Raw genomic sequence first — 27,241 nt, forward strand, 5'->3', positions numbered from 1 at the left:
GCTGTTGTTGTTATTGTTTTCTATTTGGGCCAAAGCAAAGACTCTGAGGCTTAAGTGTAATCCAAATGCATCATGTAATGAAGCTTATATCCTGGAAAAGTGTCTTTATTTTTCACTCAACTCTGCCTGACTCCACCATTTCATTCTCACTAACTGAGGATATTCCTAGGATGATGCCTTTTTTATTTTATTTTAATCCGAATCCTGGGCAACTACTCCAACATTAAGCCCCATTTAGGTTGAAAGAAAATTCATTTTCATACTGCTTTCCCTCTCAGCTCCTTTTCTGAGCTTTAATCGAAAGCAGCCGTGCCAGGCCACACACCATACCCACCTGAGTTTCTGCACCCTGAGGTGCTCTCTGCCCCATGCGAAGACCACAAATGTTCATCCTGACAATGGATAAAACCAGGGTGGGTGCTGAAACTCAGAAAGAGAAGGAGGCAGCAGCTGATGAAATATAGAGGTGTGAGCTTCAATAATAGGGTTGCTTGAAAATGCTGACCCTCACTTCCAAGGAAATCCCTGCAATTCCTAAGTGCTCCTCTTTATTCCCTATCTGCCACTTCTGATGCATATTTTCTGAAGATTCTGCTCAGTTCTGCTCAATAAGGCTCCCCTTTATGGTTCATTTTGACCAAACATCACAAAGATAATATTAATAGCTAATGCTGTAGAAAGTGGGCTATGTGTCAAGCATTGTCCTGGGCAGTTGCTAAATAATCACTCATTTTTTCTTTGATTCTTTACAATAACCTTGTAAGATAAATACTGTTATTGTTCCAAGTTACAGATGAGGACACCAAGGCCCCGAGAAGTGAGAAACTTGATCAACATTACACAGCTATAATTGATAGTGGAGTCAATTTACACACTCAGGCCGTCTGGCTCCAGATTTGGTGCCCTTAACCACTGGGCAACACTGCCCTTGGCACTGATTCTTCTGCGCTCTGTGCTAAGTACATGCGGACATATTTTTACAAGATCTTCTCAATGGCTGGGTATCACTTTTGCATTTTTATGAGACATATATACAAGTCCCATAACCAGGGAATGTAGGAGCTGGAAAATTTATTTTCTCATTCAGCAGGTGTTTACTGATCATCTAATAAGTCCTGTGCTCAGTGCTATAGACACAATGAGGAGAACAGACATGGTCTCTAGTGGGGGAGGCAGATGTTAATCTAATGATTCGACATATAAAGACATCATTTCAAAATTGGCAAAACATATAGAGGCAGTGCAAGGAATCTTTTCTAGCTAAGGGTGGGAGGTGTAGAGAGGGGGTTTTTCTCCCAGAGGAAGGAGTGTTTAAGCTAAGATAGCACCCATCTGGGGGAGGCTATGTGGTAACGGGTATTGGGTTAGGGAGCAGACAGGGAAAAGTATTCACAACAAAGGGGCATAATGTGCACAAGCCTTGCTGTGGGGGAAGCAAGGTGAAATGGTGACATTTGAGCCACCCCAGCTAGGCTAGAATGCCAGGAGCCAGGGGAGGGGATGGAGGGAATGCCTTGAAATACGGCAGAAGAGACGAGAAGTTGTGGTTCACCTGATCCTCAAGCTATGTTTTAAATCTCCCCATTCCACTGACCACACTATTATAGCAGGTTCTTACTAGCAAATTTTGCTTTTCTCATTTCATAAAACAGTTGGTAAAATCCCATTTAAAAACTCTCAGCAACACAGCATGTATTGCAGACAGACATAATTTCAAATGTGCTGTGCTTTGCCATCTCTAACATATTCAATCATGGCCCTATTTGCAGAGCAGACGCTGCAGGTGAAAACCCTTGTAAACAATGAAGCACTTTCTACATGCACGCCCATGTTATTAGCCTTAATAATCAGGCTTGTTTTGGATAATGCATGCGCTGTAACGGGAGTTAATATATGTTAAGTGTTCAAAACGGTGCCTGGCTCATGGTAAACAACTATATAAGTGTTAACTATTGTTTTTTACTATTATGCTTCCCTTTTTTTCTTTCCCCAGGCTTGGTCGGGGGAGGATCTGTGCGTCGCCGAACTGTTTTATGTGTTCATGTTCCTCTTCTCTTTCAGGTCAGAACAAAATCTTCTTCATCCCAGGCATGGTGGGACCTATATTAGAGATGACACTTATCCCTGAGGCTGAGCTCCGGAAAGCCACCATACCAATCTTCTTCGACATGATGCTGTGTGAATATCAAAGAAGTGGGGATTTCAAAAAGGTAAAAAATGAGGCCGGAAACTCATGCCAGCATCCCTAATCCCCAGCCCATTTCCCCATAATGATATCCTCATTCCATCTCCCTGAGCTTCATTGAGAGGCTCGGCGGCAGGATGGGGACATTTGTTCATGGGTCCAGAATGAGCTGGCAGATCAGATTTGGTCGGTATTCTATCAAGCTTTTCCGTCCGAGGACAAGATTAAAATGCAGTTTCTGGCTGTGTATTTGCTTAGCCTCTTTCTCAAGAGTCTAAGAACCCCACGTCTCTACCTAATGATTCTCTAAAAATGTGCTACCGTGACCCACCCCTCCCACCTGTCCCACTCTCTCACCCACTCTTGTCTAGTACTTCATCTTCTGGGCTGACTCTGCAGAACTACATTATCTAGAAAAAGCCGACCCTGCTGGCTGTCATACTTGTCCACACACCAAATCTGATAGCAGATGGAGTTAGGGACGTGTTGCTTAGGAGGGACCTGTGGATCTGTAAGGGAATAGGACACTGACCCCAGCATGGAGGGCGCCAGAACCTCTGTGAAACGCAAGAGCCATTGGCCAAATATTGTCATTGAACATCTGGTCAAACTTGGAGAATGAGTTCCATTTCCCGGGCCTGGTCACACTGGGAGCTCTGGCAGTGGAAGAAGCACCAGTTGCCACAATTGGCTCCCAGCACTGCTCAGTGACATTACCCTGTTTAGGAAGGTTGGTCTTTAAGTCCCATCAAGGCTGCCTGAGCCGTTCCCTCGGGTCTCACCCCCGTCCTCTCTGCCCCACATCCTCAGTTTTACCTCTAACTGAGCTTCTCACCCTCCTCTCTCCCCCAGTGCATCTACCTCTTATTCCTACCATATCCTGCCTTAAAATGGGTACTTAAAAGGCAGCAGATTCCAAACTGCCTTTCCTTAAGATCCTTAGGGATATTTCCCTTCCTTTACCCATTAATACCCTAATCCCCACAGAATAAAGCCCACACCCTCTAGCCAGCAACCCTGGCCCTCCCAGCTCCTGCCTTCTGAAGAACGTCTCAGCCATCCTCTCCAACTCTCCCCGCCTTACCTCTTCTCCACCATCCCCGCAGCCCACCTGAATGGCATTGCCTCTGTGGGTATCCTTCGGGCATTTTTTTTCTTCCTGCTACTTCTCTGCACCATCACAACCCTGCCTCCCAACACCTTCTAAACTCCTACTGATCCTATAAAGCCCATCCAAATGCCATGTTGCCTAGGAGGTCTTTTCTCCCCATTCCTGTCATTTGATGTCTAAGGTATGACTGTTATCTACTGCCTTGCTTTATACTCATTTCTGTGCATTTTTCATCTTCCTCATCTGCATCTAATGATGATGACGATGATGATGATTATAATGATTGACTTTAGATATTTACTACATATCAGGCATATGACACCTATTTTCTGTGTATTAGTTCATGCAGTCTTTTTTAAACTACAACTCTATGAAGTAGGTAACATTATCTTATCTTACCCATTTTAAAGATGAAAAGAAACTGAGACTTAGAAAGCTGACGTCATCTGCTGAAATTCACAATCAAGAAAGTAGCAGAACAAAGGCTGCAACAAGCAGGTCACTGCAATTCCTAAACCCATGCTGCAACCCGTACTATCCAGCCACCAGTATCTCCAGTAATACTGGCTGAATGGTATCCACTAGAGCAGTGCTTTCCCTAAGTACGTCTATGGAGCACTGATCCAAGAAGGTGCTCCAGGGAAGAGGGTTTCAAGGTTAAATACCTTTGGAAGCCACTGCATATTGGAACCCATCTTAGAGATTCCCAGTGCATATTAATAGGGTCAAGGCACTGAGACATTCCACAGCAAACAGATCTGTCATTTCTTAAATTTATTTGTGCAAGAAACATCTATTGGATTTTCCATCCTATTAATCTCACGTGGGAGAAAGTTGTTCTGAGAGGAATAAGAGACTAGTTTGCTATGATGATATCACTGTGAGAGGTAGCATTATAGGGACTCTAGTGCCAGAAGGGCTAGTGACCAGCTGCCTTTTTGTGAAGAGCCTGAAAAGAAATCAAGCTGAGTAGGTCAAATGAAGAAAGAGGCCATATCTGAGCAGTTGGGATAGGGGGAGTGGAGAGTGAAAGCTTGGATTGAGTGTTTGAAGGCAGCTTGGAATTTGCTGCCTTTTAAGTGGGAGCAAGGTCTGTGCAGCTTGGGACCACGTAAAGGGCACACACCATGAGATGAAGGGCAGTTTACTTACCCTCAGACCCACTTCTGAGGCCAGTGGGTGCCTTAGAAGAGTTCCTGGGAACAGGTGTGCAAAAGAAACACACCAAGTGCCTGATGGTGTACAATGTCCCAAAAAGAAATAAGACCTGCTCATTGCCTGGATTGTGACCTGACAGATGTGTTTGGCAGCCTCAGAGAGTTTCACTCTAGTGTGATTTTCCTTCCCTAAAGGATTCTCGTATCTTGGTTTCTCTGTGGCATGCACCCACCTATTTTCTCCGTATAGAGTCATTCCTTGGGCTCCTCACTCCAGTGTGCATTCATTCTGAGCATGTTCCCCAATCACTTCTCCTCGCAGCTCCCTTATCAAAAGAGACAGGACAATCAGGCTGACTAATGAGGCAGATGCCCATGTGAAAACCAGCCGGCGTGCTTCATAGGAGCTCAGCTGGGGGATACGCGGGCCCAGGCATGGTTTTTGGTTCAGAGTAAGCAGTCATGGAAGGTGTCTCCAGGAAAGAGAGGTGGTGACACCCTGCTGAATCCCAAGCAGCCTTGATGGCCAGAACGAGAGTGAACCCCAGGACTGGGGTCTAGAATCCAGGAGGGCTGGTGTGCAAAGTGGCATTAGTACATGATGCCAAAATAATCCCATGAGAGAAGAACCAGGTCCCCAGAAGACCATGTTGTTCCCTTTCTAAAATGTGGGTTGTTTAAGGGAAATAGCAGAGCCAAGAGGAAACTGAGCAGGGGCTTTGCTCCCAGGTCATACCAAACCCTCTGGCCTGATGCCAGTTTCTTGAAGTTCTCTAGCTCTCATGCCTTTGTATGGGCTCTTCCTTTTATATCTTTGCCTGAAGAGATCCTAGACACCCTTCAGCTGAGGCTTCACTTTTTGGGAAAGGCTTTCCTGCTTCCTGGGGCAGTGGTTCATCTGGGTACAAGATACAAAGATTTTCTCAAGCCAAGTATACATAGGCTGGAACTAGGACAGGAAGGTGTTAGACTCAGTGGCTCCCGGTTCTGGGAGCTGAACAAGAGGCGACCCCAGGGCAATCTCTTTTTCTGCTCTGGGTTTCTTTTATAAGCTCTGTGCCAGATTTCCCTGTCTCACCTCTCACCCAAATTTCATAGACAGCTGATGGGTTTGACTGATGACATTTATCCCTCATGAGTGCAGCACTTCATCCCAGACCATCTCGGGGGTCTCTGTCCATTGTCTAGGACTGGATGTCCCATCCCTGGTACACCACCTGATTCCCTTGGTGGGGTTGTGGAAGGACAGTTTCAGCAAGAGGGCCTTAGGTGGACCCCATTGTGGCTGGCTTGGCCAAGACACATGCTAGTCAGAGTGAAACATATCCTATCCTGCCTGGATTGAGCGGTCATCACACTTGTCCCACACAGCACAATTACCTGCTCATAGGTCTGTCTTCCATAGCAGACTGTGAGCTCTTGAGGGCCAAAACTGATCTCTCAGTCCTGAATTCCCAGTCCCTGTCAAGTGCCTGAGATGCATGTGGTGGGCACCATGTCAGTGTTCCCAGAATGAATGGATGGAGGCATTTAGACCCCCATCCCATGGCATTCAGGGGAACCACATCAGCACAGGGAGGTACATTCCGGCAAATGTTTTTATAACCTAGAATAATGGGGGTTGCTAATGACTGCTTGAGTAATCCCCTTGCCCTGGGTAGACCAGCTGTCTTGCTGGCTAATTCTTTGTGGAAGGAGGGGATGTAGGTGTTCTGGATGCTGTTGGTGGGAATGCGTGGGAGTCCTGGGGTATAGAGACCTTGGAGACTGGTTGGCTAGATGCAGATTGTAGAACAGGACTGTGTACCAGTCATCATGGGGATCTGAGCCCTCAGCAGGCAGGAGATCCTGGAGAGAATTCTTCTCTCAGAGAAAGAAGAGGGGATAGCATCTGACAGCAGCACCTAGAACAGTGCCTGAACACCGTAGGAGCTCAATCATTGCTCATTGAATTAATTAATAGACGCAGATAGCCATGTTAGCCGATTCCACTGAGACTGCATCTTGGCATGGAGTAAGTTGGTGATTTAAATTGTTTAGAACATAATGTGGAAAAGATTACATCAATTCAATAATTCTGTACTGAGTGCTTGCTGCGTTCTGGGTACTGTGGTTTGGATTCAGACAGACCTACTTCTTATAAGCTGAATAAATGCGGGTAAGTTATTTAACCTCTCTCAGCCTCAGCTTCTTAATCTGTAAAGTGGATATCCAATTGCCATTAGAGGTTCCCATCCCAAGCTCTTTTGGGGGATGAATTGGAACGATTAGAGACAACTCAAAATTAGAAAGCTGCACTGACTTCCAGACACCCCTTCTCACGTGACATTCTCTTTTCCAGATTCCTCCCAACTCTACTTCTTTCCACCCAGGATAACTGGCATTTCATAACAGAGGAAGTCAAAGGCGGACTTACTGGTGTTGATGTCATCCTTGTCATCTTCCTGACATCCAGGCCTCTAATAACATCTCTGCCCTTCCCATGTCAAAGTCAGCACCAGACGTGTGAGGAAGAGCAGTCATTCTCCAAATCTCATACTTCTACAGGGCTGGACTCCAATCAGAAAACATTCTAGGAAAACAAGATGATAAAAATAGCCAAGATGTTCTAAAGCAGCCAGGAGAGGCAAGAGAAGCAATGCAGGGAAGGCATGAAGCAAACACTAGGCCCATATCAGGCCATTCTCCTGGAAGAGGGAGGCCCAGGCAGAAGGTTTGGGCTCCTGGAGTCCACTCCTCTTTTCTTGATTAGAGCTTCTTAAGATTTGTATTGGGCCTCTGTAGAATCTGACTTCTGTAGTGGCCCAATACAAATCTATGGATACTCATTAGCAAACATCCACCTCGCAGCAGTGGGGTAAGGAGTCAATGATGTGATGCAGTCATGTAGCTGTGGATGAAAATGGAAGTAATTTGGAGAAGCCAGAGCTACCTCCTCAACTCTGGATGGTGACAGTGTTGGGGGTAAGGATTGTTGCAGCATCATGATGGAGTGTATGTTTGGGAGAGCCTTTTTTTTTTTTTTTTTTTTTTGAGACAGAGTCTTACACTCTGTCACCCAAGGTCGTACGTTGCCTCAGCCTCCTCATTTGTAACATGGGGATGATGACATTCTTCTCCCTTGGCTGTTGTAAAGATTAAATGAGAGTATGATGCCTGTGATGATGACAATGACAATAGCATGATGAGCTTTGCTAACAATTATTGAGCACTTACTATGTGCCAAGTGCCTTTTACATGTGTTTGCCCTTTAATTTGTTACAGTACCACTATGAAGGAGATGCTATTTCAAATCTCCATTTAATAGATGAGCACATTAAGCCTTAGAAATGTTTATTAACTTGGCTAAGGTCACAGGGCTGGGAAAAAAGTCAAAGCAAGACTCAAACCAAGTCTATTCAATGCCACGGACTATGATCACAGCCATTTCTGAGCACAGTACTGACCCTGGGATATGCCTGACTGAGACCTTTCCCCTCCAGCTCACCCCAAGGGCTCAGGCATGGTGGTGTGGTATCATTTGTCTCTGCACACTCCCTGGAACCCTGTAATTTCCCTCCTGGAGGGCTCTTTTGTGAACCTGGGACAAGTGCTTATTTACCTCAACCACTTCTGAGCTCCAAAGAAAAGTTCAGCTCACCAGGAAGAATCATGCCAGCATTTCCCAGTGAACTACTCAGACAAGAAAAAATGCTGCTTTTCTCCCCCTGCGCTGCTTTCTAGTAACATTCGGCAGTAATAACAATAACATTAGTGGTGATGACAAGTCGATGGAGCACAGCACACATTTAATGTTAGGCACTTTGCTAGTGCTTTACATATAAAATCTCTGTGCCCTATAACTGCTCCACACTGTAGGTACTACTGTTATGCCCATTGTATTGATAAGGGGTAGGCAAACTCTGGCCCACAGGCCAAATCCATCCTTCCACCTGCTTTTGTAAATAAACCTTTATTGGACTACAGCCATGCCAATTTGTGTATGTGTTGTCTAGGGCTGGTTTTGTGCTACAGCAGCAGAGTTGAGTAGTTGTCACAGAGACCATCTGGCCTGCAAAGCCTAAATTATTTACCGTCTGGCCCTTTACAGGAAATGTTTGCCAGTCCCTGATCTAAATCCTGACAGTGAAGATTAGAAAGACCTACCAGCTTTCCCAAGATGGCAGAGGGAAGCAGTGAGGGATTTAAAGCCAGACAGCCACACAGCAGACTCATTGTGTAGTCCCTCAGCTGTATTTCTTCATGCTCTAGGCTTGGCAGAGAAGACATCTCTAGGCATGATAGTCCCCAACCCTTGACATTGGATAATATTCAACACAGACATAATGCTTGACAGGATGCACCATAGAAGGGATGTGACTCATTTGCAGACTGGAAGTCTAGACCCTTACCACACTGGGCCTCATCTAGGTGTCTGTTCCCTCCCTCCCTTCCTTCCTTCCTTCCTTCCTTCCTTCCTTTCTTCCTTCCATTTGTCCGTCCATCCATCCTTCTCTGCTCAAGCTGAACTGCTGTCCTCATTTTTCTCCACATTCCCACCTCGACACCTTTGCTCACACCATTTCCCCCATCTGGAATGCCTTCCTTTTCACATTTATCACAGTCCTACCCATCTTTCCAGGCCCGGTATATCTCCTTCAATAAGTCTTCCCCAACTGAGGCAACTCATGGGAAATTCTTTGGCATCTGTGCTGTATCAGCACAAGCTTTTGGTCCCTCCCTTAGATCCTTTGTGCACAAAAGTGAGGGAACGATGGCATCATGGATGATGTGTGAACCAGAGGGAATAGCAAACGTGGTCCCTGCCTTTTCATCACCTAAAAATTCCAACTCCGTGGAGCTCTATCCTTTATGCACAGGAAAGAACCTGCCAAAGGTCTCTGCCATTCATCTGAGACTTTAGACAGGTCACTTAAACTCCCCGAGCCTCTACTTCTTCATCTGTAATAATAACTGACACCGAACGTTGTACCAAGCAAGGGCTGGCTGCTCTTCATGCATGTCACATTTAAAGGTGATCCGTGACCTCCAGACTTCATGAAGTATTATGAAGACCGGGTGTAAAGAGGTCAAGTTAGAAGCCAGGACTCCCCAAGTCCTCTTTTGCTCTTGGTGACCTTTGCCAAGCTCCCCTTTCCCTCTCCAGATGCCAGTTTATTTTTTAATGGTAAAATGAGGGAAGGGTGGACTGCATGATTTGGATGGACTCTTCAGGGTATAATACTAAAACAGTACAAACCATTTTGCAGCAAAATCATGTGAAAAAGATGTCGGGTGACTTCAAAACAATGTGTTGAATAAGCCATGCACTCCAGTGTGTGAAATGCTTCTTAACATGGAAAGTAGGGAGACAAAACATCCTGTGGCTTCAGTACAACAAGATTTGGTGGAACTGTAGATGGATACTTGCTTTCTCATCACTTACCTAATCTGATCTCTGATCATTACCGTCGTCACCAGTCTTGACTCTCTGAGACCTGACATTTGCTCCATGTCTTATGAGTATTTTTCATCATTTCTCTGGTTGCAGGTAACAAAACTCCAATTCAAACTGGCTGATATATATACAGATCAGCTCATATGAATGGGAAAGCGTCAGGTGTGGCTGAATGCAGGGGCTCACAAATGGCATCAGGTCTCTGTCTCTCTGTAGCTTCCCCTCTGTGCTTGCCTCTGTATTGGTGTGATTCTCAGACAGACTCTTTCATTGTGCTCAGCAGCAGCCTCAGGCTCACGACCTTTCATCTTCAGGTTGAGCAAAAAGACTCATTTTGCTAAGAGGTCCAATAAAGCCTCAGATTTAGAGTCTCACTGTCTCACTCCACACCTTTATTAATTCTGGGACCCAGGCAATGAAATATACTGATTAGGAGCTAGGCCTGTGTCAGGTCTCCACACCTGGAACTAGGGAGGGATGCTCAGCCCACCAGAGCCCCAAAGACTGTGGTTAGGACTGGTATGATCACCAAAATATGGAGAAAGGAATGAAGGAATGCCAAGCAGGCAAAAACAATAGCTGTCCAGGAAACATGGCATTCCCCGAAGATTCTGTGCTCCGTCACACATCTCCATACCTGTGCACGTGTGGTGCTGTCTTCTTGGAATGTCCTTTCCCTTTTTCTCTTTCTGAAAAATTTCTATTTAACCTTTGAAAACAAGCTCAAATAACATGAGCTGTGAGAAGTCTTCCCTGACTCTCCTCCCTCTCTCCCTCTCCGCCTCTCCTGCACTTGTGCTCTCTCTTGCATGCTCTCTCTCTCTCTCTCTAGCACTTATCACCCATGGCTCCCCTCCACTCTCTGGGCACTCCAAAAAGGCAGACATAGTATTCTGTTCCATTTTGCATTCCCAGATCCCAGCACCTGGGAGATAATGAGTGCTCCCTAAAGCTTTGGTTGAAATAATGAGTTGACTAATTTCAGCCCTCAGCTTTCTAATGTTACTGTTGATTTTTGTCTCCTACATCTTCAGTTTGAAAACGAAATCATCCTGAAGCTGGACCATGAGGTAGAAGGGGGCCGAGGTGATGAGCAGTACATGCAGCTGCTGGAGTCAATGTAAGTTCAGTGCCCTGTGTGCAGGAATAGCCTGTGACGGTCAGGTGAGGCGGGAGGGCTCAGAACTCCAGGGGGCTCTGAGTGGCTCTGTCCTCCCCTGGAGATCGATCTAGAGGCTCATGGGTATTGGCAAAACTCCATTTTTGGAAGAAATCTCACATTTCTCTCTGGAGTGGCCATTTCTTTGGAACTGATAGAATGGGCCAGATGAAAAGAATATTTGCTGTGTTGGGAAGAGGGAAATAATCCACCAAAACGTCTACTTTCATTACGTCTTAACTGTGGAATGTGGTTGCTATTTTTCACTTCTTTTCTATTTAAATTTTTGACAGATGTTGGTCATGACCTGCGTTTATTGAGCACACTTAATAGCTTAGCATGTTATTGTGCAATGTGCTATGTAATCCCTCCTTTAATCGCAGTTACTCCCTTTGATGCCCATTTCACAGAGGTGGGCCCTGAGGCTGAGGGAAGTAAGCACATTGTTCAAGGAAACTAGGACAAGCTAGTGGAGTGGACAAGCTGCATCCTGAACCTGGCTCTGCCTGACTCCAGCGTCCAGGCCAGGGGCAGACAGTGGACAGAGAACAGTGCCCAAGACCACTGGACTTGGAGTCAGGACATCGTTTTAACAGCTTTATCGAGATGTAATTTACATGCCATACAATTTACTCAAAGTGTACAATCATTGACTCTTAGTATGTTCACAGAGCTATGTAACCATTGCCACAATCAATTTTACAACATTTTCTTTACTCCTAAAAAGAAACCCTGCACCCCTTAGCCACTGCTCTGCCAACACACACACACACACACACACGTGCGCGCACACACACACACGCAAACACTCCCCCATCTCCGCTAGCCCTAGGCCACCATTACTCTGCATTTTGTCTTGCCTATAATGTTTTCAAGGTTCATCTATGTTGTAGCATGTTTCAGTACTTAATGCCTTTTAATTGCCAAATAATATTTGGTAATTAAAATATTTGGTACCATATGGATGTACCCCATTTTGTTTATTCATCTCTCAGTTAATGTGTATTTAGGCTGTTTCTACTTTTTTACTATTAGTATTGATTCTGCTGTGAGCATGCAGATACAAGTTTTTGTGTGGACATAACGTTTACAGTTCTCCTGGGTATATACCTAGAAATTGAATTGCTGGATCATACGGCACCTATATTTGACCTTTTGAGGAATAACCAGACTATTTTCCAAAATGGCAGCTCCATATATATTTCTACCAGCAATGTATAAGGGTTCTAATTTCTCTACATTCTTGTTAACACTTGTTAATATCTGTCTTATTGATTACAGCCACCCCAGCGGGTGTGAAATCATATCTCATTATGGTTTTGAATTGCATTTCCGTGGTGTGTAGAATTCATTGATTTTCAGTACACTCACAGGGCTGTGCATCTTTTCATGTGCTTATGGGCTGCTTGTATATCTTTGGAGAAAGACATTGGGTTTTGATCCTGGCTCTACCACTTAGCAGCTGCAAGACTTCACATGAATCACTCGTGTCTGGCCTCAGTATCCCCATTTCTGAAATGGGAATAATAAGCTCCTGTGGTTATTCTGAGGACTGAATAATTATAAAGCATCTGGCACACAGCAGGTAAATGCTTCATAAATATTCTTCCATCTCCAGGCCTTGCTCCCAGTTTCTGTCTTTGACAGCTTGGTAATTGCCCCCTTCTCCTGCAAGGCCTTCTCCTAAGGCTTAGGAACATGACCCAGACATCCCCACTTCTCGCTAACTGTATATTCTCTGATTTCTATAATTCTCTGAGATCACTCTGGTTTGGATTCTTTCTTCAATCCTTTTTGAATATTTTAAATTCAATAAGAAAGGCAAACTGAAGGCCTTGCTCTGACCCCCACAATGAGCCTCTCGACCCTGCCCAACCAGGCAGAGCCCAGAGGATAGGATGGCGCCCCAGGCAGTGCCATCTCAGCTGGCTCCTGTCCCCTTCCTGTCACCGTGCATGGCCCTCACTGAAGACTTAGAATGCAAATGCCATTTGGCCAGAAGGAGAAACCCACTGTCTGCCCCTCAGGTGGATATGGAGACTGATGTATCCAGGGGGAATAAACAATGTTCTGGCTGAGTCAGTGTTTATCTTAAAGTTCTAAACAAGAAAATCAAAATATTGACCAGAAGTGAAGCCATGTACAGTGCTGGCAATTTCCATTTTTATAAGCGGATGGGGCTCTGCGGCGGTCTTCAGATGATCAGCAGGGTTTTCAAATCCTTCCTGAGTGATTATTTATAAAAGGAGTCCTTAGAGGTCAAAGAAATTAAAGACAGCTCATTATTTTTCTCCTGAAACAGAAGTGTGAATGATTTTTACATGAAACAAATCAAGCCTGACACAGGAAGCCAGGTCCCCATCAGAACATCCATGGGGCCCCTGTGCCTGCTCCTTCCTTTCACCTCTCTGAGCCTCAGTTTTCTTATCTGAAAATTGGGGATAAAATATTATCAAGCCCTTAGAGTTTTTGTTGGGAGTCTAGCAATACTAATTATTAGTAGTACAGAATGATTATCCCTTATCTGAAATGCTTGGGACGAGAAGTAGTTTGGATTTGGGATTTGTTTTTCAGATTTTGAAATAATTATACTTAATAGTTAAGTGTCCCTAATCTGAAAATCCAAAATCCAGAATGCTCCAGTGACCATTTCCTTTGAGTGTTATGTTAGTGCTCAGAAAGTTTGAATTTCACATTTTCACATAGAGGAGTCAACTTGTATTACTTACAGGTGGATAGCATTGTAGTTTTTTGAAGCCATGAGCCTGCCTATCTTTTCTCCCCTAGGCTAGTCATCTCAGTTCCTCCAGCCTTTCCTCCCAGTCCCTCTTTCAGCGCCTCACTAATACACAGGGCCCCCACTGGGCAGATACAGTCCTGTGGGCACATGGCTTGGATAGGGCCTTGGTGAATAGAACAGAGCTACTCTCCCTGTGGCAACTGCAGCCTTGCATAGGAACACAAGGTTTAAGGCATGGAGTGGGGCTGAATTTCGTCCTCATGTGCTCTGTGCAGTGCACAAGCTATATAACCTTACACAGCACTCCAGTTCTCCCTAACCTCAGAGCTCTCTTTGGAGCCCATGCTCATTGATCCATGTATATCTGAAAGTGTAAGTCTCACATTGAATGGAGTCATAAGACACACCCCTGCCTTTCTGTATTTTATTCCTGCGAATAGTTCTAGAAGTGGTGAGGGAATCGGAAGGTTGAAGCAGATAGATGTATGTTCTTGGGCCTTTATCCTACCCAGACCCTTTCAATCCCTGGAAAAGGACCTGTCACAGGTCATTTCATTTCATTTCATTTCAAGGAATGAAAGAAAATCCAGTTTCATTAGCACTGACAGAGAGGGGGAGTCTGGGATCCTCCCTCTAAAAGCCTCCAATGCCAAGTGCAAATCAACTGCAGGGAGGAGTGAGCCCCCTCTAGTCCTCCCACAACAGGAGCAGAAGCAATGTGGCAAGTGCCCACCACCCTTCATTCCACTGCGTGAGGAATTACCTATATTCTCTTGTGATTCCCAAAACTTTTGTCATACTCTGTTGTGGGATTACAAGGTAAACAATTAAACAGGCTTTGCATGCGGTCTGGAACACAGGAAGTACTCAATAAGTGGTAGTGTCATTATATATTATGATTAATTTTTATCTATGTTTCCCATGCTAGACTGTGATCTCCTGGAACTCTGAATCCCTAGTTTCTAGAATGCCACATGTTGAGTGGAAGGATGGATAGTGGATGGATGGGTCATTTCTAGCCAATTTTCCCATCCATTTCACCAATCCTAGATGGTTTGAGCACCTTTCTTGCTTCATGCATAAAGAATAGAAAAAGAAAGAAAGCCAAGACCTTTTTCTTCTAAACCCTGGTTTCTCCAAGTGTGGTCCATGGACCCGCAGCACTGGCATCACCTGGGAGCTTGTTAGTAAGGCAGCTGCTCAGGAACCAGCCCGGATGTGATGAATCAGAATCTATTAACACAATGCTCCAGTGATCCCCATGCACATGGAAGTTTGCAAAGTCCTGGACAAAACCAGTTGTTCTTCTTTTATTTTTGAGATGGAGTCTCACTCTGTCGCCCAGGCTGGAGTGCAGTGGTGAGATCTCGGCTCACTGCAAGCTCCGCCTCCTGGGTTCACACCATTCTCCTGCCTCAGCCTCCCAAGTAGCTGGGACTACAGGCGCCCGCTACCAAGCCTGGCTAATTTTTTGTATTTTCAGTAGAGATGGGGTTTCACCGTGTGAGCCAGGATTGTCTATATCTCCTGACCTCGTGATCCACCCGCCTTGGCCTCCCAAAGTGCTGGGATTACAGGCGTGAGCCACTGCACCCAGCCCCAGTTGTTCTTAATGTTAGCTGCATGTTAGAATCTCCTAGAGAATGTAAACAATAAAGTACTGCTGCCTGGATCCCAACCTCAAAGATTCTAAGGTTATTGACGTAAGTTGGGCACTGGGCTTTGTAAAAGCTCACTGGTGATTCTATCATGTGACCAGGGCTGAGAACCTCAGGTCTGGCCAAGCTCAGACCCCAAGATGTCTCCTGCCCTGGAAAGCTTTAAAAAACCACACACCAAACACTGGGAAGAAGCTTTGTTGCATTGCCTTTAGGGTGGCACATAGGGCTAGAAGTGACTGTCCCAGGAGGAGGCATGCACAGCTGTGGCTGAGCCAGACAGGTCTAAATCACAGGGCCATTTGCATCTCCCATTGAGAGCCAGGGAACAGGTGCTTCTCCCAGAGTGAAGATGGATTTGTCTTATCACAGCCACAGTTTGAGATGTCGCCTTCTTGCAGCTTGGCTTGGCTTCTTGGAGGAAATGACCCTCAGAAGTCCTTGCTTTTCTTACCTTTACCCTCCTAAGGGCCCCTGGAGAGTTACAGTTCCACGGGGAGAGGAGACAGATACAAATCACGTGGCCTGCATAGTGTCTACTTGAGATGCCTGGGAACACGCTGTGGTGTTTCTCTGTGGGAAAAATATCTCCCCTAAATTTAACAATGATTGGCTTGATTCAACTTACTATCACACTGATACTGGGAAGGTCCTTTAATCTTTCTCAGCCTTCATTTCCTCACCTGCAAAATGGGGGAAATAATTCTCACTTATCAGAATTACTGTGACGATTTCTTAAGAAAAGTGACTAGTACAGTGTCTGGCACAGAATAAGTAATTAAGAAGAAATAGTCATCAAACAAAATTTTAACCCATCTGTTTCTCCCCACCCAGTCTGTGGGCTGCCAGACAGTAGGTGTGGTTCTTTTCTATATTGATGTCTTTCTTTCCACCACACAATGCCTAGCAACTAATAGATGCTTAAAGATGTTACATTTTTATTTTTGTTTTTAAAATTTAGAATATGAATACTAAAACAAATATTATAATTTAAAAAAATAATTTACACATACTTAAATAGAAAAATGGAGGCTTTTCTTTCATATTTTCCCACCTAAAGCCTTGTTGGAAACAGCCATCACTATGAGTTTGGTGTCTATCCTTGCTGACTGTACATGGCACTTTATAAGCACATAGAGACACATGATGGCCATGTACATTTGCACACACGTGCAGTGTTTGGTGGTAGAGACACAGATGCTGGGGCCAGACTGTTTGATATTCCTGACCATGTGACCTTGGACAGCTTAGTGGACCTCTCCATGCCTTCGTTTCCCTATCTACAAAAGTCCCATCTCATGAAACTGTGACAGGAGGTTAAATGAGTTACCTTTTGCATGAGGTTTAGAATAACACCCTGGCCATGCTAAGCTCTATGTTAGTTGGTTAAATGAAAAACAAATATTGTTCTGAGACTTACTTTTCTCACCTAGCTCTATACTTTATAGAGCTTTTCATGCCCAGACATATTGAATCTCTCCAATATTTTTAATGTCTTCATGGAATTCCATTTGGTGAATATACTGTAATTTATTTAGGCCTTTCCCAATTGATGAACATTTAAGATGGTTCCATCTATTTCACTATTAGACACAATTTGTGAGTATTATATCTTTGCATACTTCTGGGAATATTTCTGTAGAATAGATTCTGCAAAGTAGAGTTGTGGGGTCAGAGGATATGTGCATTTACAATTTTTACAGATACTATGAAAATTGCTTCCCCAAAAAAGTTTTCTTGATTTATTCTCAGCAGCGGTGGGTAAAAGTGACCATCTCCCCCACCATCATTACCTATATTGGAAACTATTTTATTTTTATTTTTTCCCATTCTGATGTTAGAAAAAAATTTGCTGTACTATATGGATAAATACGTGAATAAATGAACAAAAGGAGCAGTCAAGGAACTTGGGTTGACGGACTGATTTTGCATGTGCCCCATCCCATCGCCCACTGGCCCCAGCACAGTCTTTCTCCCCAGCCATGAGCTGACTGCCGTCTGGTCTCTGCCACAGCCTGATGGAGTGTGCTGCAGAACACCCGACCATTGCCAAGTCGGTGGAGAATTTCGTGAACCTGGTCAAAGGCCTCCTGGAGAAACTGCTGGATTACCGGGGTGTGATGACAGATGAGAGCAAAGACAACCGCATGAGCTGCACTGTGAACCTGCTGGTGCGTGGGGCTGGCGGGTCCAAGTCAGACCAGAACCCTGTGAGGGGGCTTGGGCTTGGCTTTGGGTCTCACGATTGTTCTTCATAGGGAAGCGGTGCTTAAGGGCTTTGGAAAGCAGACAAATGTGGAATGGAACGTCTGCTGTGCTTTCTGCTAGCTCTGTGTCTTGAGGCCATCACTTCACCTTTCTATGCCTCAGTCTCCTTATTTATAACATGAGATTAATGCATATTCCCTTTAGCACTCAACACATCACATGGAAGGAAGATGACAGTATAGACTGGCTAAGAGTATGAGCTTTGGAGTCACACCGCCTCTGGGTTTCCATCCTATATCTGATAATTAATAGGATGGACAAGCTAAGGAAATGCTCTGAAGTCTTAGTTTGCTTATCTATTACATGGAGAAAATAATGGTTCCAATTTCATTAGGTTGTGTTGTCCTGGCCCATGGTTAAATGCTCACTATGTATTAGTTTCCTTCTTCTTATAGAATGGAGTCACACTTATAACTAGAATTGCTGTTACTAAGAACCAGGTTAACCAGAGAAGCTAACCCCAGACCTAAGTTCTTAACCCCTATATTCCATGAGCTTCCATGGGCTGGCTGCCAAGCAGCCTCTCTCACATGCTCTATGATTCAACCAGGAGACAGGTAGGTAAGCAGCCATAATGCTTCATATTCACCATGTCATCCCACCTTAAAATGGTTTAAAAGAATGAAGTTGACCAAAAGGCCACGTGGCATCCGTCACATCAACCTCCCTACCATTCCCAAGGCTCCTGAAACACAAAACCTGTCCCCATAGCTCTGTTGTGTGGCCTCCCTTTACCCTAAATGGACTTTTTTTTTTAACAGCCTAGATATTGCCATTGATTTTCCAGAATGCCAAGGAGAGTTTAAAAATCCTGATGACAGCAGAAAGGAATTCATTGCTAATAACTCCACCAGGCCCAGTTTACATGAAGATCATGAAGAGGTGTTTTCCACGAGCTGAGCAGCTTCTCTCTAAGGAGAGACAGAGTTGGTTGAGGAAAATGACCTTTGACAGCCAGCTAAGATCAGGGAGAATGCTTGGGACAGACAGTTCTCCAAGCACTTAGACACCACTAGTTTTTAGTGCGTTGCTTAAATATGGTGTCAAGGAGGAGGGTGGGGATGGAGGTGGTATCAGGACAGATGATGTCCAGTATGATTTGCCACCCATTGACTGTGTGCTCTGGAACATGTCACCGCCCCTCTCTGACCCTCAGGTGCACGTGGGTGTGCTGCATTAAACCAGGATATACACCTGGTGTGGCTCATGGATTGGACCAGGACCACCTGGCTCAGAATCTGTAAGGACTTGTTTAAAAAAATGCCACGGGATTAGGATCTCTGGTGGTGAAGTCCAGGGCAGCTACTAATCTAAATGGCCCCTGAGCTGGAATAGGGACCTAGATTCCTACGTATTGCCAAGTTTAAATGTTTTGGCGACAGAATCCCATATAATTCCTGATAGTTCTGCGCTATCAGGAATTCTGATCTCTTACTATTACCGAGGTGCTATCACTCACTTTCCAACTCAGGTTCTTTCCAGTGCAAGGCCTGAGCTTTGAAACATCAAGCTGGGCTGCCTTTCAATGTGGGCTTGGTCAAAGTAGACTACCCCAGTCTTGGCAGCCCACCTCTCAATGCAGCAGAAAACTGAACTGCACCTCCTGATCTGTGATGGCTGAGACACATCAAGTCCTCTGTTCCTTTGTAGTCTAAGGGTCAGGGAAGTGACTTTCAAAGCAGAATCTTCCAGTTAGGCTGTTTGATGCATCTTTGGTGCATCCAGGAAAATAAATTTCTTATTCCTATCTCAGGGTACCCAGATAGTAACCAGCAATCTTCCTCTCATCTTCATCACCACACCCTTGACCTCTGTGATACTGCAAAGAACAACACTCATCATTGTTTTTCCTCCCCTACCTAGAATTTCTACAAAGATAACAACAGGGAGGAGATGTACATAAGGTAAGATTCATATTTTCTAAAATCCAGACCTGCTGTGTCACTTTCCTGCTCAGTATCCATAGATGGCTCCCTGCTGCCTTCGGGATAAAATTTAAACTTCTCTTCTTGACATTCAGGCCCTCTGTGTTCTGATTCCTGTCAATTTCTCCAGATTCAACTCCTTTCATTCTCCCACGGTCAGCCCCATAAAACCACTTGAAATCGTCTGGCCTTCCATGCTGTCCTGTTGTTCTCACAGATCGTGTTTTCCTTCAGAGTGAATACTTTGTGGTTTGAACTGTTGGGATGCCTTTGCATTGTTGCGGGGCTGACCTTGGATAAATTACTGTGAAGCCTGAGTCCAGACATGTAGTAAGACCATTGACTAGCCCAGTTTTGAAGGGAAAAAAAAGATACTAGGATGCATGATATCTGCATCCTTGTAGGCATTTAAAAGATATTATTTGAATATATCATGAAGGGTTTTTTGGGGACATTAGCCTGAAGCAAAGAACTCCTTTCCCAATTTTTCTCAGAATCTCATATTTTTTTCTGCAATTTAAAAATTATTGTTACTTTTATTTATAATAAAAATATATACTTATTACAAAACAAAAATAAACTTATAAAATACGGGCAAGCAACACAAAAAATGAAATAAATTCCCATAATCCATACATATTTCCAGGACTTTTTTATATTTATATAAACATTGAATTCTATGCATGCATATTTTTTGCAAAAATGAGTTTATGTTACTTGTAATTTATTCTCTGCTTTTTCTAACTTGACAAGAACTCCATGTCGACAGATGTATATCAACATCATTTTTAATGAAACTATAAAATTTTTTCCAGAATATACCATCATTTATATAGCCAATCCTATATTGTTGAATATTTAGATTGTTTCCAACTTTTTCTACAATAAAAGGCACAAAAACAATTTTTTTTTTTTTTTTTAAAGACAGAGTTTCGCTCTTGTTGCCCAGGCTGGAGTACAGTGGTGCCTATTCAGCTCACTGCAACCTCTGCCTCCCAGGTTCAAGTGATTCTCCTGCCTCAGCCTCCCGAGTAGCTGGGACTACAGGCCTGCACCACCACACCTGGCTAATTTTGTATTTTTAGTAGAGATGGGGTTTCACCATGTTGGCCAGGCTGGTCTCAAACTCCCAACCTCAGGTGATCCGCCCACCTTGGCCTCTCAAAGTGCTGGGATTACAGGCGTGAGCCACTGCATCCGGCCACAACAAAATTCTTGGACATATACCTTTATGCACATCCTTATGAGGCTGGAGCCCTTGAGATAGAGTCAACCAGAAGATTGAGGAGCAAGGTATTTACAGGGCTTTTGTCACATTCTGTCAGAGGGCAGACACTTCAAGTCTTCACTCACTCTGCTATTACGGCAGATATATCTAGGTACCTAGTTTAGCATTACTCCAGAAATAGGAGCTATCATTTGGAGAAAAAATAATTTTATAGGTTGTCCTGAGTTTGGGATATTTATAACATCATTAGTCATACCTTATTGTAGCAGCACAAAGCTTTGGGGTCTGAAGGACCTCAGTCCTTGCCTCGCTGTTTCTGTAACCTTGGATAAATTACTCAATCTTTCTGGGTTGAGGTTTTCCTACCTGTAGAATGTTTCCATCCTACCTTCTGTTTTGAGGATTAAATGAAGTACTATAGGTAATATGGCTGCCACATGGTTTCCTCCCTCCAACCTTGTTTCTCCCTTTCTCATTTTAGAAACACAGACAGCAAATCCCAGACCTCCACAAGCTTTGGAGATTTGAGGCCCGTAGTAATCTAGGAAAACCATATTTATCTAAACCAGACTGCAAACAGGGTATAGTCTGAAAATCTGTTCTGTTTGGCAGGCGGAATATTTAAAAACATTTTTAATTGGCTGCCAACATTTAAAAATCTGGAGATTTTACATAAAAATCAAAATTTCCTTTTTCTCCTGGAAAACTCAGAAGGTGTGACAACACTGGGCCCTCATCCTATTCTGATGACTGTTAGCCAAACCGGGTGGTGGCAGCCATTCTGGACAGGCCTGGAGCACTGTTGTCACGACATCATCTCTATTCCCTACTGTGCTACTCCCCGTCCACCTCGCTCAAGCACCTGCCATCTGGAGGTGCTTGAGTTTGGTATCCCTGGTTGAGGGATGTCTTCTTTTTATTAGGGTGTCTTCTTTTGGGTTCTGTAGCAGATCATCAGACCCTTGAGTTAACAAGGAAGAGGAAAGTGTGCCAAAGGAGGAGTTGAAAGTAGCAGGGAAGCTCTCCCCTGGGCTGCTCTCCTCAAGTTTTCTGAACTCAGCCATCTAGGGATCTGAGGCATCGAGGATGGGCAGGAGGAGATAAGGCAGAATTAAGCCATGTGTGCACACACAGGTGTTTCTAAATTCCAAACTCTCTACATGGAGGTCATGTGCAATTTCACGGTTAACTCCGATTAGCAGAACATTAGGCGAGAGAAGAGTGGAAAGACTGTGTCTGTGAAAGCAGAAATCACTGAGCTTGAAATCTGCTTCTGGCTCTGGCTCTTTTAACCTGGATCTCAGTTTTCTCATCTTAACAGAGTTATTGGAAGGATGAATTGATAAAAATACATGATAATAAAACACCCATTTGTTGAATGAATGAATGAACAAATGTTTCTGCCTGGGAAGCTCTCCCAACTCATCCCCTTCCCCTTCAGATCAACTGTTATGCCATGGGAACCTTTTTAGAAGCCCCTCTCCTCCCCACCTGGATAAAGCCTGCTCTCCTAGTACCATAGACCACTCCTTCACAACACGTATCATCGCTGTGTTCTTGCAGTTATGTATCTGATGATTTGATTCATGCCTGTCTCTTCTCCTAGACTCTAAATCCCAAACCCTGAGAACAGTGCCTGCTTTTGTCACTGTTTATCTCTAAGGCCTGGTATAGCCTGGATGCCCGGTACAGCTTTGCTGAGTGAATAAGTGAATGAACAAAAGACTGCCAGGGCATCCCAGCACAGCAGCTATCAAATCACCACTAGGTGACCTTTCCTCGCCTCAAAATCTTTGGCGGTCCCTACCCTGATTTCAGGCAGCCCACATTTGACCCACTGGCCCATTTTATGTGGCCAGGAACAACTGAACATTCGCTTCTCCTTTGGTGAGCTTTGTGCAGAAAGCCTTTTTCCCAAAAGGAACATAAACCTGAACACTGACACACGCATTGAGTGGAGATGCCCGAGAAACCCTGTGTTCCCTGGTGTGAGACAGGGGGTCAGTGTGGAATGCTGGCACCATGGCAGGCATTCCCTGCCTCTCCTCTCACAGGAGGAAATCAGCATATCCCCTCACCACATTACTTAGAGTTAGGTTTAAATAAATCCTGCTAATGATATGCAGGTCACCAGTGCGGTGGCTCATTGCCTCTGGATTCTGTTTCCAACGGTGGCAGGAGAGAATGTTTTGTAGAGGAATCTAGTTCACAGTGATAATAGGTAACAACTGTCGCTGCTCAGTGCCGGCTACAGGCTATTCACTTTCAGTACATACTTGCATTTCTTAGCAGCAATGCAAGCTGTCATGTACTGAGCCTTTTGTGAGACACACATGGTCTCCTTGGCCCTTTATATGCCCAGTCACTTTATAGATAGGTTCTGTGAGTGTTGCCATTTTACAGATGAGCAAACTAAGGCACAGAGAAGTTAATTCACTGCCCCTTAATACCTATTATGGATCAGTTATCTAAGAATTTTGCAAAGCACCCTTCCTTTGTCCTTGTTCTCATCCTCATTACCCCTCAGTTATATTGCCATCTCATGGTTCATAACTGGGACCTCACTTTTCAAAGAGACAGGAAGTTAAAATGTGAGTGCAGTCAAATAGCTAACTCTTCCTACTGACAGCTCAAGGTCTACATATGAATATCTATTCTCCAGCCCCTGATCCACTTCCTTTTATTACCAAAAAATGCACTCACTTACACCCAGAGAACTCTGCAGAGAGGGGTAGGAACTGCCCCTTACAGCTGCTGTGGCTTGTTCATACTCCTGCAATGACAGAGTGATTAAGAGTAGGCATCATGTCCTGACTCTTCTGTTTATTAGCACAGAACTCCTGATAAATTGTCTCTCTCTCCTTCCTTTATTTCTCTTGCTTGTCATATTGCATTGGCCAGACCATTCATTATCAAGTTGCATGTTAGCTGGAATGGCACCTAACTTATCCAGGCAATAGTTCTCTCACCTGAAAAAAGGAATTCCTGAGACTCATCTCAGGGTTGTCATAAATATTAAGTAATCTAAGAAATTTAAAATACTTAGCTTAGTACCTGTCATGCACTAAGTACCCAACACGCACTAGGTGCTGTCATCACCCACACAAAGTTCTGGTTATCCAGGGAGGAGGACTTTCTTGCGACCCAGAGAGGTGCCCAGTTGTTCTCTGGGCTCCTGCTTGGCCCTGCCAGGTGTCTCCTTTTCACTGTACCTAGTAGTTTACTGCATATTTTCCCTCACACAGGTACCTGTACAAACTCCGTGATCTTCACCTGGACTGTGACAATTACACAGAGGCTGCCTACACGCTCCTTCTCCACACCTGGCTTCTCAAGGTACAGTCACTTTGGGTGAAGGGCATTTATGCTGGGATCCTGACAGGGCCTCACAGCAAGTTGAAGAGTGAAAAAAGAAAAAAAAAGAAAAATAATCCAAACATTTTGTTTTGCCCTGTGTCTCCAAACTCTTGAGCTGGCAGGATACTTTTTGCACTGCTTCCCTGGTCACATGTGGTTTTGAGTGATCTTTACATTTAGCAACAGCAACCTCCCTTCGAGGTATGTTTTGCAGTTTTATATAATATCTAAACTGCTATTGACAGTAAATCATTGGCATGCCCACTGAGCTGCATTCCTTCCATTGAGAACTTAGCTGTAGCCGGGAAAAAAATCAGAATGATTTCCTTTGGCTTTGGGAGAGCTGGGAGCATGTTTCTTAGGGGTTCGAAGTAAATCCCTACAAACAACACACAGAGAGCCAATAAAGAGTAAGATAGGTGCAACTCAACAAAAACCAGGAGGCTTCACAAGTGGAAATTGCAGCCCAGCATCTCTCTGACTGACACGGGCATCCAGGACAGGCGGGGGCAAGCTAGCAGAGGGGAGGGTGTTTGCAGGGCTTCATCTGACTCCTGATCACTGTGGTTTTAATATTTCATGTTCCCTCATTTGTCTGTTTTGGGACTTGGGACATTAGTGCTGCCTGGAGGGCAACCTCCAAATATCCTGGGTACTCATGCCTCAAAAGGGCAGCCTCTCCAGTGGCACCCCAAGTTTCCAGAAATAAGCTGAGTTCAAGAAAGGAGGAGAGATGGAAAGGACAGGGTGTGTGTGTTTGGGGGCGGGGGGTGGTTCCTGCCTTTAATCCTAGGAAGACATCTGCTCTTGGCAGCCTCTCGGCCCTGTGTGACTTCCCGTGTCTTCTCTTCACAGTGGTCGGATGAGCAGTGTGCATCACAGGTCATGCAGACAGGCCAGCAGCATCCCCAGACCCACCGGCAGCTCAAGGAGACGCTCTATGAGACCATCATAGGCTACTTTGACAAAGGAAAGGTAATCTGTCCCTGCCCCCGCTCTCTCTATGGGGACCCTGGCCACTGGAAGGATGGTTCTCTCCCATACCTTACATCCAATCCATCCTCAGCTCTGTCAGATATCCCTCCAAATCCTAACTCTGATCACTTCTCTCCACTTCCTCTCCATCTCCATTCCTTCCACCTCCATGTAAGGCACCGACATTGCTCACCTGGGCACTGCGATGGATCCTAAACAATTTTCCTGCTTCCTCCACTACCCTCAACAGATCATCCTCCATATAGCAGATAGGATGATCATAAAACATAGATTGGATTATGCCATTCCGCCGCTCGCAATTTCCCAATGGCTCCCCCAATCTACTTAAAACAAATTACACAATCCTTCCCATGGCCCATGAGGCCCCGCATGAGCTGTGCCCTGGCTGCCTCTCTCATTTCATCCCTGCTGGGGTCCCTCTTGCTCACGTGCTCTATGCCAAGCTCTTTTCAAACTCAGGGGCTGTGTACTTGCTTTTCCCAGCTAGAAGCATTCCTCCACCATAGCTGCCCACTGGAAGGCTGGGCTTCACTCAGATGTCACATGCTAAGGAGGCCTTCCCTGAACACCACTAGACAAACCAGCAGCACCTCTGCCCCGGGTTACCCTTATGGCTTCTTCAAAGCGCTTGTTCCTATGAGACATCATCTTGTTCATTTTTACTTGTTTATTTTCTGGCTCCCCAATTTAGAATGCTATGAGAGCAGAGACTTGTCTTGCCCACTGCTAAATGCCCAGTGACTAGGATAGAACCTAGGAAGTTCTGTAGGCGTATGTCCTAGGTTCTGTTCTAATCACTGGGCATTCATAAATGAATGAACTGAAGGGATGAATGACATGCATTCTCATCTTTGCTCTTTAAACAGCAAGGATGTTTGGCTGGGTTTGGTCAGGAGATTGGCCAGACCAGCTGCTGCCCAGCTCCAGCCTCTGGTGGACCTTCAGGAAGTACCAGCCCCAAAACTGCCATGCACCCTATAGAGAACATTGCTCGGTGGCCACATGCTCAAGCTCTGGGGCCAGATCTGCAATCCTTGCTCCTCTACTACCTGCCTTTCCCTAGACCTAAGAGACTCCAATTCCCCACCCATAACAGTGAGATGCTAATAGTACCTTCTTTCTAGTTGTACTGTGAAAATAGAGTGAGAAAATGCACGTAGAGCACCCGGCATAGGACCTAGGGCATAGTAATAGCTGGTGAAATGTCAGTAACCATCATCATTACCCTACTCCACCACTTCCTCTCTCAAGCCTTTCTTGAGTCCTCGGGCTTACCTGCAGCCCTCCCTCTCCTCTGCATTGCAAGACCTCTTACAGTTCATCAGGATATAATTTAGCACTTAATTTGGGCCTGTCCTGTCACTGTAGTTTATTGCATCTGTCTTAGTCGGATCCTTCTACCTTCTCTGGAAAGATAAAATGAGGTAATGTCTGTGGAAGGGCTTATAAATTCCCAAGACTCAAGCAGTTGGAGAGCACTGTTTTCATAATTTACAATTATAAGCCTCTTGAGGGCAGAGATGCTGCCATCCCTTGAACCTCCTGCCCTGCTGGGTGTCAAGTCAGAGCTTACTATTTGTTTATCAGCTGATTAAGTACGTTGCAGTGTGAGAGCCTAAAAGTACACGTTGAGCTTTGTCCTCAGCAAGATATTCAATTCAGCCCACTCTGTGCTGAGCAGAGAGGAAAAAGGCATGATCCCCAACCTTAAAGAACTTACCGTCTAATGGGCAAAACAGACATGCCAATAATAATATTTTTTGCATTGCCCTTTAGCATTGTGCAATAATGGGGAAAAAGGCAAGGGAACAAGGTGGTGCCAAAGTACTTTGGGAGCAGAGAGGAGGGAGCAGATGGGTATAGCTTACCCTGAAAGCCACTGCTATGGAAGCTTCTAGAAGGAAGCCCAAACTCCTCAGCACCCCCTCAGCTTTCGTTCCCTGTACATCCTTAGGGAGGCTCATTGCTCCAGGCACACATGCTGGCTGCTGGCTTTCTACTCCATAAGTTCATCTTGCCA

General features: G+C 44.8%; 1 protein-coding gene across 4 annotated transcripts in view; it reads left to right on the forward strand.

The window, feature by feature from the left end:
• The window catches only part of DOCK2 (dedicator of cytokinesis 2), a 442,316-nt gene that overhangs the window by 375,652 nt on the left and 39,423 nt on the right, over positions 1 to 27,241 (forward strand). For all 4 annotated transcript variants that reach the window (XM_009241272.4, XM_024247240.3, XM_054556208.2 and 1 more), the window contains 6 exons: positions 2,062 to 2,210; positions 10,925 to 11,010; positions 17,462 to 17,618; positions 19,579 to 19,619; positions 24,114 to 24,204; positions 25,081 to 25,200. In XM_009241272.4, the coding sequence (XP_009239547.4) occupies positions 2,062 to 2,210; positions 10,925 to 11,010; positions 17,462 to 17,618; positions 19,579 to 19,619; positions 24,114 to 24,204; positions 25,081 to 25,200 (644 nt within the window). The remainder of the gene's footprint in view (positions 1 to 2,061; positions 2,211 to 10,924; positions 11,011 to 17,461; positions 17,619 to 19,578; positions 19,620 to 24,113; positions 24,205 to 25,080; positions 25,201 to 27,241) is intronic.

This window comes from Pongo abelii, chromosome 4 (genome assembly GCF_028885655.2).
Source record: "Pongo abelii isolate AG06213 chromosome 4, NHGRI_mPonAbe1-v2.0_pri, whole genome shotgun sequence".
NCBI lineage: Eukaryota > Metazoa > Chordata > Mammalia > Primates > Hominidae > Pongo > Pongo abelii.